We start from the raw sequence: 13,022 nt of genomic DNA, 5'->3' as shown, positions 1-13,022 counted from the left end.
AAGAACAGAATTCTTTTTTTTTTTTTCCTTAGCCATGACACCAAACATATTACAGTCAGAAATGTCACATTACTGAGGAGATAATTACAGATCTTCTGTGCTTACCGTGATGCTTCTCCTTCACTGAACATTTTCCTAGACAAGATGATTTCATGGAAGAGGGCACAGCTGGGACACTAGAAAGTTTCATTATACTTGTTATTCTTTTATTATTTCTGTAATGATTGTGTATACCTGTTACAAATGTGACATTAATGATATATCTCCTTTTTTACCCCAAAGCTGCCCAGGGGAGAGTAAAGAATATGTTAATTGCTTTTGTTAAAAGTCAGGGAAGAACAATCAAGCCGGGAACAAGAATAAAGGATTGCAGCGATATTTGACTGCCCCCAATAATTTAAGCAGAATGGTTATATTTCCTAAATGATGATTTAGCTAAATGAAAGGGCAGGTCGGTTTGATTACCAAGATATTGTGTGCAAATTACTCAAACTAGGTCAGTGCCACTGAGAAATAGGACAGCTGAGATCAAGTTCATCAGTGTGGCATTTATGTTGGGCTCTGTCCACTGTGAAATTACAGAATTGTCAAATCTGGGACCTGGAAAGGATCCGTCAGCAGAAATGCAGCCTCCTACCACCAGGAGTGCCTTTGTCCATCTCACCTTTTCCTTAAGACTAAGGCCTACTCCACACAGCCCCCTGAAATGCAACCAGGATCAACCCCAGATCTCCCTCATCCTTATTCCACATTCAAAAGAAAATAGAAAATCCAAGACAGATTTTATTGAGAAACATAATGGTTGGACCAAAATTTAGATTAAAGCAAAAAACAAACAGTAACTTAACTTATAATCCAAATGGACATGAACTCCGCAAGCATCAGCAATGGAGTGGAAGACAGCATGGTTAGCATTAATTCGGGGCTCACCTTGAGCCAGGCAGGCATTGTCCTAAGGGCTCCATAGAGCAACTCACTGGAGTGCATCTCATCTGAGCCTTACAGTGACCCTTTGGGTTGGTACCTTTTCACAGATGAGGCAGCCGAGGCACAGAGATGTTCAGCCACTGTTATCAGACAGCCAGGAAGGTACAGAATCTAAACCAGGCATTCTGTCTCCAGAGCCCAAGTTTTTAACATTACACCGTACTGCTTCTCCACAAGACGTGATTTATGGGACTCTTGTAGATAGAGACATCATAGCTACACTATAGCTCTTTATTAGTGTGGCCATTTAGACTACTGGCTCTCACCCTTGGTGGCCCCTTAGAATTACCTGAGGAGCTTTTAAAAATACATGTAACTGGGTCACACCTCACAGGCCAACACCTCAGGATTTCTAGGGGTGGAACCCAGGTTGTGAGCTGGAGCCGGCTCAAACCAGCTTGCAAAAGGTGATTGTTAAATTTTCAAGAGTTTTCCAAGCCAGTTGACATCAAGTTGGCAGCTAGAAATCAGCCAGGGTCTGAGAATTTACACCATAAAAACAGGCAAACACTGCTCTTGTGGGTGTGGAGAGCCTTTTACCAGCTCACCCCTGGGTCAGGCCTAAGCATCAATATTTTTAAAGCTGCCCAGGTGATTCCAGCATGCAGCCAGCGTTAAGAACTGTGGATTTAGATGTACTTTCTGCCTTTACGCTGAAGGTGGACCACGTGATACGTCAGGCATGATGATGAGGTGCAGGTAGTCGTTATAATTATTTAGCTCTTTCCTCAATAATCTGTCAAGCATCCCTATTTTCTCAGCCTGGGAGATACACCTTGATCCTGGAGTGCATACGTTTTCTCTTTGGAGTAATCCAACTCAAAATGAGAATCTGACCATGTTTCTCTGTAGGGAACTGTTGTGTCATCAGGATCTGTTACAGGAGAGAAACCCCTAAACTATGTAGATAGCAAGGCATATTGGGCAGCCTTATCCACACCCGTGGAAACGTTACTTCTACGAGACCAGGCTGACCTGTGTGCTTTCCTCTGCCTGTGCGAGTCTCAGCTGATTCAGCGTCACTTTCTCCCAACATCAAATTCTAGTCTTCATCCTTGCCCCTTCCGTACGTCTGCCTTAGTGAGCGGGGGTGGGGTGGAGATGGCGGCGGAACAAGGAGAAATGTCCCTGTTGGACAGGGTGACAGTTACCCCATCCAGCCTATTTGCTGCCCCATTTTCCAGACTCCTCCTTGACCGTATATAACCTAAAGTCGTACCTGCTTGTTCATGCATAGCATGAGCTATTGGGAGGTGAACGTTCTAGGGCACAAGTACAACTTAAACTCTGGTAGACTTTGGGGCTTCAGCTTCTGATTGCAATGTTCCCCTGCAAAATTGCTCCCAGATGGTTGTGCTTCCCTTGCTGTTTAGAAACCACTCTGACGATATTGCTTTGCTAATCCTGCCCTGTCCCCTATAGCTTGTAACATTGTTCCCGTAAAATGCCAGTAGAGATGTGATTATAACACTGAATTCGATTTCCCAGTTTAACTTGCTCGGAGACATTTTATCTGTATATTTTTTAACGTGCTATGGATGGAGCCTTAACTTGCAAGGGCTGTAATCAGATTATTGAAAATCAAAGTGAATGAAATGGCAGCTTTCAGTATTATTATGCTGTTGCTGTGGAAAGTATCTAGTCATACTGAATGATCTAAAAGAAATGTTAGTTGGATGGTCCTTGTCTATATCAGATTTGGGCTGCCAGAAAGACTGTCCTCCTAGACAAACGATTAACCTACAGTTTCATCCTGATGGTCAGAGGAATTTTATAGAAGAGCGTATGTGTTGGGAAAAGGGGGAGGGTATTTATGGGTTCGTTGATAAGCATAGCCGCAAGTCCATCTCTTTTCTAAGTGGTAAAAGGGTCGCAGTCATTGATCTGAGGAACTGGGAGTTTCACCCTCTCCTCTTTGGCTCAGCTGGGACCCCAGAACGATAACTGGCCCAGATGTGTGTGTAGCGCCTGGCCTCTGCTTCCCAGGATGCCTTTCGCTGGGCACAGCCTGTGGCCACAGTGGCATCAGCTGAGAGGGGTCCCCACACTGGTCCCCGCTGGTGGCCCTTCAGTGCTGTTGGCTGACTACCCGTCCACCGCGGTTTCCTTTCCTGGGTTTCTTCCTGTGTTCAGTGACCAATGGCTGTTAGTGGCTCTTTTGTGCTCCTTTCAAATCATGAAAGACAAAACTTCAGTTGTGTGCAAGGGCAGCAAATATTCTTTCAGAAATCAAGAAGGGAGATCTCTTCCCCGCAGGGAATGCGGGGTGACTGAACTCGGGGAGGTTTACAGAGTCACACGTGTAACTCACCCTTCACAGCATCTTCATTCAGGAGTGACCACTTTCATTCATTCACATCCATTCACTCAGATGTCAGGATGAACTCACCAAACTCCCTGCAGAGAAACTACCAACAGCACAGCGTCAAAGGAGAAGGCCTTTCAATGTCTCTCCTCGTTTAAGTTTATAGGTTATCTGCCTGAACAATTTGCATTTTCTAGGAGGTTGTTGAACAGAATATGATTCTCTCTGAGGTAAAGAGATAAATCATAGCTACGTGGGTTTTTCTTAGCACCAAGAAAATAACCCCTAAAGAAACCTCTTACTGCATGAAGTGGAGCAAAACATTGGTTAAAGATGGAGGATAAACTGAAGGAAAAACAAACATATTCAGTATAGCATTTGAGCTCCCTGTAATAATCTTATAAGAGATATTTTATTAATAAAGCACCCTCTTTCAGAAAGGCAGAAGCCAGACATGGAAACAACCTAAGTGTTCAACAACACTTGAATGGGTAAAGAAGATGTGGTACATATATACAGTGGAATATTACTCAGCCATAAAAAAAGAGCGAAATAATGTCATTTGCAGCAATATGGATGGACTTGGAGGGCATTATGCTAAGCGAAATAAGTCAGACAGAGAAAGATAAATACTGTGTGCTATCACTTATATGTAGAATCTAAAAAATACAACAAACTAGTGAATATAACAAAAAAGAAGCAGATTCACAGCTATAGAGAACAAACTAGTGGATACCAGTGGCGGTGGGAGGGGGTAGACAATACAGGGCTGGGGGATTGAGAGGCACAAACTATTGGGTGTGAGATAGGCTCCAGGATGTATTGTACAACACAGGGCATAGAGCCAATATTTTATAATAACTGTAAATGGAAAGTAACCTTTAAAAATTATATAAAAATTAAAAAACAAAAAAGGGGTTTGAAGATTAGTAAACCAAAAAAAAGTGAAATGCCCTGAAATCTTACAGTTTTTATAGGAAAGAAACTTGATTGGTGTTTTCCCGAACTTGACAAAAATCCTAAGAATTTACATGAAGTTACCGAGTTGTGAAGCAGAAGGAAATTATTCTAAGTCATGAATAGTAAAAACCAATTTCAATCAACTATGATAAAGAAAAGACAAAAGGGCAGGAGAGCTAGAGTGTTTAAGGAGTCCTGTGTAGACCAATGACTATTAAATTTACAAATATGAAAAACGTCTTCCAAACAAGGTAGTTACTTGAAACGGGCAAAGTACAGATTAACCCAAAAAAGTTTTGGGAAGAGTAAATTCTGGCCTTAAAAGCAACTAAGTAACATGTTTTCGTATAGCACATTATACTTCAGGAACTGGAAATGCTGAAAAATACATTACAATCTGCACAGACACAGTAGGTTAGATACTACGCACCTAAGATGTTTCTGGAATTTTGAAAATACCAGCTCACTAAAGCGTTTTGTTTCACCTTGACCATGAAGAAGCAGCTTAAGGATGTGACCCTCCATCCCTGTCCTTGTTCCTGTTGCCTTGAGAGGTGGCAACCACATAACTCCAACCGCTGATGGGCTTTGTCATGTAGAAATTCAAGGGCATGGTGCCACCTGCTAATTGTAGGCACTACACCCAGTGCAGAGGGTGGGGTTCTCTCCTCACAGAAGCCTCATTAAAGGGGTGTGAAAACGTCAAGAGGTGTTTTTAAGCCCATTGTATCCAAAGCACCCAGTCCTCAGAAATCAGAGTAACCTATGTCCTTATATCAGCTTCTTTCATTAAACTACACATTTACACAAAATCACATAGAAATAATGTGTGCTTCATCTGTTAATTCCAATTTCTAGGTGCCTTCCCATCTAAAAGCTTGTTTATGCTTTTTTTTTTTTTAGAAGTCTCAGCGCAAACGGAAATCTGTGACATTCAGCAGGACTGGAAGCCTTCATTCCTCAGTAATGAAGAATTCACCCAGCTGATGTTGGAGGTGAAATGCACTTTCCAATTAGCTTAACGGGTTGCAAATTAAAATGTAGCTGCTCGCTCCAGATAAGACCCTGTGCCCAAAGTAAACAACCGTTCTTGACCCTGCAAAGAGGGCTGGGAACAGATAGACTCTTGAAAAATCTGCCTGCTCTTGCTTATGTTTTGGCTACCGAGTTGGGCAGTAGAAGCGAGAATCCCCAAACTCAATGCAAGTGTGTACCGTTGCCATGGTGACTGCCAGCCCACTCACATCTCCCAACCAGAGGATACCTAGTTGGGGAGCCAGGCAGGAACAGAGTTGGAGGTAGGGAGAGTGAGGGGATTACGTCTCTGCCCTGTACTTATGTAGAATATAATGCAGCAATTATATATTTTTCCCTTAGTAGGACACATTTTGAAAGCCAAAGTCTTCTTTTAAAATAATGCTTTTAACTTGATCTCCTGTTCCATCAACATGACGTGTGGATATCAGCCATACGTGACTATGTCTCCCCACCCAGCACGTGGTCTCTCTGTGCCAAGAAGGATGCTCACATTTCTTCCTCCGGAAAGTTAAGGGCCCACGCCCATCTGCTGGGCTGGATTTGAGGGAATCTGACCGATCTGAGCGCCTGGGCTTCTTCAACGTCGTGTTTCTCTATGGGTGAAACTTCTCAGCACAGATGAGGATAAGTCACTGCAAAAGCATCTAGATGGTGCTGACTTCTGAACTGGGGATGAGACTGGGAGTGTTCGGATACAATGGTGGACAGAGAGAAAGCCCCAGACATGGCATGTCTGGGCCCTTGAATTAGAAGAAGAAACCTGGGATGGATGGGTTCAGCCAGAGGAAGTTAGACACTGGCTGTGTCTGTGGTTCCTGGCAGGGTTTTAGAGAATGGCTCTTTGGGAATCTGTCTGTCTAGATCTCATCTTATGTGCCTATATAAGACTGATGTAAACGTTAATTTACATAGATTAACTGTGCAGAAAACAGAAAGTTACTGGAGTAAGAAAATGCCAGAATGAAGATGTCCAAATATTATGAAATATAAAAGCATTAATGTACATTTGCATGAAATGAAAGATACTTAAATCTGCATGTGAACTATATTTAAAGAAAATACAGAACTTTCTCCAGAAGCAATGCATTTTAAGTATGTTAAATATAGAGGAGCTTGTGAAATATCATGTTGAATTAATGCATCATTATGCTACTTCACAGAAATCATTTTATCTTTTAATTCTTAGGGAAAAGTATTTAAAACACATAACCCTCTAGCATATAACCCTCTTAAAAAGTCTGTAGCACAACTTTTCCCCCCCGCAAGGAGTTTCAGGGTATCAAAAGTATTTGAGGGAACAGGACTTTTATAAGGTTAACAATGTATAATAGTTGCTTGTAGTAGTCTCTTATGGTCATTTGTATTTCTGTAGTGTTGGTTGTAACTTCTCCTTTTTCATTTCTAATTTTACTGATTTGAGCCCTCTCCCTTTTGTTCTTAATGAGTCTGGCTAAAGGTTTATCAATTTTGTTTATCTTTTCAAAATACCAGCTTTTAGTTTTCACTTATCTTTTCTATTGTTTTCTTAGTCTCTTTCATTTATTTCTGCTCTCATCTTTATGATTTCTTTCCTTCTGCTAACTTTGGGTCTTGTTTGTTCTTTCTCTAGTTGCTTTAGGTGTAAGGTTAGGTTGTTTATTTGAGATTTTTCTTGTTTCCTGAGGTAAGCTTGCATCGCCGTAAACTTCCCTCTTAGAACTGCTTTTGCTGCATCCCGTAGGTTTTAGATCATCGTGTTTTCATTTGTCTTTAGGTATTTTTTGATTTCCCCTTTGATTTTTTCAGTGATCCATTGGTTGTTTAGTAGCATATTGTTTAGCCTCCAAAACACGTGTTTGTGTTTTTTGCAGTTTTTTTTTTTTTCCCCTTGTAGCTGATTTCTAATCTCATAACGTTATGGTCAGAAACAATGCTTGATAGGATTTCAGTTTCCTTGAATTTACCGAGGCTTGCTTTGTGGCCCAGCATGTGATCTGACCTGGAGAATGTTCCATGTGCACTTGAAAAGAATGTGTATTCCCTGCTTTCAGATGGAATACTCTATAAATATCAATTAGGTCCATCTGGTCTAATATGCCATTTAAGGCCTGTGTTTCCTTATTGATTTTCTGTATGGCTGATCTGTTGATGTAAGTGAGGTGTTAAAGTCCCCCCCTATTACTGTGTTACTGTCAATTTCTCCTTTTCTGTCTGTCAACATTTGCCTTATGTATTGAGGTGCTCCTATGTTGGGTGCATATATGTTTACAATCGTTGTATCTTCTTGGATTGATTCCTTGATCATCATGTAGTGTCCTTCTTTGCCTCTCATGACAGTCTTTATTTTAAAGACAAAAATTTGGGCTGAACTGAGACTTAGGAGACTGAAATTTCTGGAAAAAGAAGATTTTAGATTTGTATGGATATGCTCTATGCACTTTCTTCTGCTCCCAGTGTAGACTCCCTAAAGCCAGTCTAAAGGAAATCATGCTAGATGAGTGAATTGGACCCCAAAATTAAGCCTATACAACAAGTGGACCTTCTGGGTGAATTGCATCTTTGAGGCATATGGGAAACCCACCGACTAGAGCTTTTGACTTATCTCTGACTGTTTTAGGCTCCTCTTCTACCCTCTTGCCCCTCGGTAGACACAGGCCAGGTGATGGGTGACTGGAGCCTCCTGTACCTTCCCCATGATGGTTCCCACAGGATGATGCTCTCATTTTCCAAGATGCAACTTCTCCATAGTGTGTGTCCCATTCCAGCTGCATATCCCCCTCCTTTGTTCAGAGCCATTTCAGGGAGCATGAGGAATCAGATGCCATGTCTTCATAACCAGGAGGTTCCTTTCTAAATGAAGATGAAACCCAGGACAGAACCCATCAGGCCCCAGGGAACTGCACTGCTGGTGCCGTCTGGATGTGAATCCCTCCTTCTTCCCTCTTCTCCCAGAAGAGCCCCAAACCAGACTCCATGAGAACTCATACAGTTACGGAATTTGAAAGAACAAAATGACTTGGTCGCAGACCAGCCAAGCTGGTTGAGTGTAAACTGGCCAAGATGGTGGCTATAAGCATTGGAACAAGTAAACTCAAAAAAGGGAAAGCTCTTACTGACTGGCAACTAGGCAGTGTGTGGTATTTCTGAATTTTGTTCAGAAAAGCTACAGCCATCTTTTCTCTTAGCCCAGATGTTGTCCCAGAGAAGACAAAAAGCATTCTATCAGAGCCAGGAATGGGCAGAAAGGGGTGGTTTCATTTCCTTCTGGTGTGCGGCAGGTATGAAACTCGGGCCATTATGGTATCTCTGGCGTCCCTGAAGCTCCTGCCGAAGTCCCCATTGCAGTAAGAGGGGCACATCGCTTTTCAGTCACGTTCTGTTGAGTCCCTCTCAAACGCTGCAGACGGGACTTCCACAACCATCGCGAGCATTCTCAAAGCAGTGACTCGGCGTAATTCTTGTGCATTTGATGGAAAACGCCGATGGGCGTTATCTTCCATCTATAAATACCTTCAGCTCTTTAACACCCACTCGCTTTACAACTTCAAGAGGGCATGGGCTCCCTGTGCAAGAAGAGAATTTATGTTGTTGCTGCTTTTCCCGATATTCTAATCTACTTTTTCTAAAATGGTCCAGCTGACGTCATCAACGGTGCCTCCACCTGTTCAAAAAAAATTCACTTCCAGGAGCACTGCTACTATGATTTTTTTTTTTTAATTTAGAAAAATACTTAAGGGAAAAAGAAATAAAGTTCACTAGGATGTACCTTGGTGTTCACCATGAGCCATAAATCTGATCCAGGATCTCTCCAGCTCAGCGCTCTTGGCATTTCGGACCTGATAATTCTTTGTTGTAGGGACATCCTGTGTGTTGTAGATGGGAGGTTTCAAAGCATCCTTGGCCTCTACCCGCTAGCTGCCAGGAGCACCCACCCCAGAATTGACAAGCAAAAATGTCTCCAGACATTGCCAGATATCCCCAGGGGGCCAAAGTAGCTCCCAGTTGAAAACCACAGATAAATTCCAAGAGGATGAGGTCCACTTAAGAAACGTGCTTTAATATATTTTTCAGTCTTAAATCCTGCAGTACGTAAGTGTTAAACAGTAAATGACCCACATGTTAATTTTCCTGGTGAAAAGAACTCTTTCCCACTTTGGTGCGTGGTGATGGTGGGTGCCCTTCTCTGCACACTTACTGGACTATTTCCGCTTACTGCTGCCTTGCACTTGGCCACACCCTCCTACCCTGAAGGAATCCGTACCCTTTGGCTGTGCAGGTGCTCAGTAACACCCTAGGAGGATATAGCTGAGTGCATACAAAATGTTTCCAGAACTTTCTAAGCACATATTTCAGTTTGGGGGTTTTTCCCCCAAAGCGGAAAAATTCCCGTATTTGCAGAAGATGCTATTTTAACAATACAGTCAGTGAGGCAACAGTGATAGTTTACAGGGATGGTCTGCGTGAGCGTATTACATCCTCAAAAATTTGTTTTTGGGGAGGTGGACTTTGTTTTTAATCTCCTCCATCTCATCACTGTGCCCATAGAGCCAGTTGCCAGGATGACCCCATTCTCTGCTGAATAGAGTCTGAATTTTAGAAATCACCTTTCTCATGTGTCTTATGAGAGCATCGTGAGCACCTGACAAGGAATCTGAAAACAAAACAGTGAGTCTGTGAGATAACATGGATGACCTGTATCTCTTCTCTCATGGGCACCCAGAGCAGTGCATCTAGCATAGAGCAGGCACTCAGTAAAAACTTCTAAACAGATGAATTTTCCGGTTATTTTGAAATACAGTTGGCCCTCCGTGTCTGTGGGTTCCTCATCCGAGGTTGGTTGAATCTGAGAATGTAGAGCCCACGGATATGGGGGCAACTCTCAGGGACTTAAGCATTCGTGGATTTTGGTGTCTGCGGGGGTCCTGGGACCAGTCCCCCACGGATACCGAGGGACAGCTGTTCTCATGGATCTGGTTGAGTTACACAGCACTTCCCCATCGGTCCTTACCTTTCACTTTGGTGGATTCATGTGAATGTTCTTTACAAACACTTCCTTCAGGAGGTCTTTGTATGGCAATGGATGTAAGCAGAGGTCTATGCCAACCAGCAGGCACAGTTGTTCTTTTTTCTAACACCTCCGTGAGGTCTGCTATCTTTTAGTGAATGTTTACCAGTGAACTCAGAGTGATGTTGGGGGTAGGACAAGGACTGTAAAATATCACTGACAGCTTTTAATGGGTCACTGTGATAGTTCTGATTCGGCCCAAAGGTACGCTTATCATTAAAACTACTTAGGTACAGGGCCGTTCAGAGGCCGCCGCCATGCTCCCCTCCTTGCAGGAATCGCTGGGTGGAGGTGAGGGGGGAGCGAGAGAGCAGCGAGGAGGGCGGCCCCACCGAGGAGCGGAGACTTAAGCCACTGCCCAGCAGCCGCTACTGTGTCTGCAGCTACCGTGGAAGCAGATTGGCACAGCAGCGAGCGGACAGTGATGGTGGAAGCCCAACTGGCACAGATGCAGAAACTCCCTCCGGTGATGATTTCAGCCTCTCCTTGGCGGATACAAATCTACCCTCTGAAGTGGAGGCAGAGCCGCGCAGTTTCATCGCTAAGCGTCTTTCTAAGGGGGCAGTCTTTGAAGGGCTGGGTAGTGTTGCATGAGTGGAGCTGAGAACTCCAGGTTACAGAGTCAGTTGTTACTACCGCCTTTTCCAGAAGAAAAACTGCTTCACTAAACAGCAACGACGGACTCCGAACATAACTCTTGAGTATACGGTCTGCTTTTTAGGAGGGTCTGAAAAAGGACTTGAGCTTTTCAGGCTTGAATTGGACAAGCCTATTCAAGGGCTGAAAAATAACAGGAACTGTGAGGAAAGGGGTGGGGAGAACCGCATACAGTCCTACCCGAGCAGCTGTTTTGAGGATGCTGTATGCCCAATCCAAAGGGTGGCTCATCTCTTTCAGAAGAAGCTTACCTTTCTGCTACATGCTGCTCTGAGTTATACTCCTGTTGAGGTTAAAGAATCAGATGAAAAAGCAAAAAGAGACATTCTCAGGCTTCTGAGTGTGCCCAGTCTCCAAGGCCTTATTCACGAAGGCACCATGACGTCTCTGTGCATGGTCTCCACGGAGAAGCAGCGTAAGTCCGTGATCATCGACGCTAGTAGCTCCCAGCCTCAGTTCCACGGCGCAGGAAGCAACTGGTCTTGTGAGGATGGAATGCAGGCTTTTTTGAATGGTGCTGACGGAGGTAACCCTTTTCTTTTTCGGCAAGTCCTGGAGAACTGTAAACTAAAGGCCATACAAGACGCAGATAATTTGAAGAGATTTCTCTGGCAGGCTGAAATGAATCATTATGCTTTGTTTCAGTGTTTCATGTTCCTAAAGAACTGTGGTAGTGGAGATATCCTTCTGGAGGTCGTTAAAGTGGAACACGAAGAAATGCCCAAAGCCGAAAGCGTGGTAGCTATCCTCAAAGGATTTATGAAAGAAACTCCTGCCCAAAGTTTTTGATCACATGTTTTGAGATGATTGTATTGTGAAGTTATGCAAGCCTTGGTGTTTGAAATTGCCGTTGTTATAACTGTCATAGGATTGCTATTTCAGATTATTTGAAACACATTCGAGATTTTTTTCATTTTGTACTTTTAGGATTAAGCCTGATTAGACATTTAAAAAAAAAAAAAACAACTAGTTAGGTAGTTTCCATGGCTAAATTCTGTTTCATGACACCAGTAGGTCCCATTTTTCACCAAGCCTTTTTGTGCTTTGCAAGCAGTTTGCCTGGGCTAGACAAATTCTGTGTAAGAAACCGCCTTGTGTGCCAGACAGGAAAGTACCGTGATAGTTGTGAAAATATTTGAAGGGTTACGAAATAAAGTTGGCATCCTAACCTGGGGTCCTTGGCTTCGGTGACCCTCTCGTCCATGAAAGCATGACTGAGGAGCCTTCACCTGTTGTGTTTTCCGCAGGCATTAGACGGCTTCATCATCGCTGTGACGACGGACGGCAGCATCCTCTACGTTTCTGACAGCATCACGCCTCTCCTTGGGCATTTACCGGTGAGTTTCTGTTCTGATGGCCTTTGCCAGTACCTGTGATCCTCTTTCCTGGAGAACCATTCAGATCTCAGAGCCGGGGCGCTGCAGGTGTGCGGGAATCTGTGTGTGAGGAGGGTCAAGGAGTGCCCTCCACCAGGCTGAGGCCAAGCCTCGGAGGCTCTTCCTGAGAGAGGCGGGTGAAGGCCTGTGTCATCCTGGAACAAGCAAGACCTGGAACGGGGGCTGTGGTGCAGGTCCTCACCCTCCGGTGCCCCAGAAACCGCCCAGGAGCCGTGAGCCTACAGCACAGTTAGCAGAGCTCAGAGCCTTTACGGAGGCTGACAGACACCTGCAAAGAAAGACAAGGTCCCCTGAGAGCTGGTGGAGGGATGTGCACCAGACGGCTGGGGACAGAAGGGGTTTGGGGGTCGCTGGAGATGTAACTGAGATGCAGTAGGTTGTGACGCTTGCTGGTGGTAAGGGTTCAGTGCCAGGGATGATGGCGGGAGGGGGGAGTGAAATACTCTGGGAAGATGTTGTTGGACCAGGAAGGACTTGAGAAGCAAGGAGGGTCTGGGCAGGAGGGCAGGCTCTGCCGTCCTGTCCCGGGGAGCCAGGTGGGGTGCGGAGAAGGGCGAGTGCCGTGTGGTCCCGGGCCCTCGCCCCCATCTCCCTCCCTCCCCCCCCCCCCCCCCCCCCCCCCCCCCCCCCCCCC

General features: G+C 44.4%; 1 protein-coding gene and 1 pseudogene across 1 annotated transcript in view; both read left to right on the top strand.

Moving 5' to 3' along the window:
* NPAS2 (neuronal PAS domain protein 2) overlaps positions 1 to 13,022 on the top strand; it is a 101,920-nt gene that overhangs the window by 31,827 nt on the left and 57,071 nt on the right. The window contains exons 3-4 of the mRNA XM_029231370.1: positions 5,156 to 5,247; positions 12,239 to 12,328. Of these exons, the coding sequence (XP_029087203.1) occupies positions 5,156 to 5,247; positions 12,239 to 12,328 (182 nt within the window). The remainder of the gene's footprint in view (positions 1 to 5,155; positions 5,248 to 12,238; positions 12,329 to 13,022) is intronic.
* LOC114900316 lies at positions 10,592 to 11,780 on the top strand (annotated as a pseudogene).

The sequence above is a fragment of the Monodon monoceros genome, unplaced genomic scaffold (genome assembly GCF_005190385.1).
Source record: "Monodon monoceros isolate NGI ecotype Baffin Bay Population unplaced genomic scaffold, NGI_Narwhal_1 Super_Scaffold_19, whole genome shotgun sequence".
Lineage (NCBI taxonomy): Eukaryota > Metazoa > Chordata > Mammalia > Artiodactyla > Monodontidae > Monodon > Monodon monoceros.
This window is presented reverse-complemented; position numbering and strand designations above follow the sequence as displayed.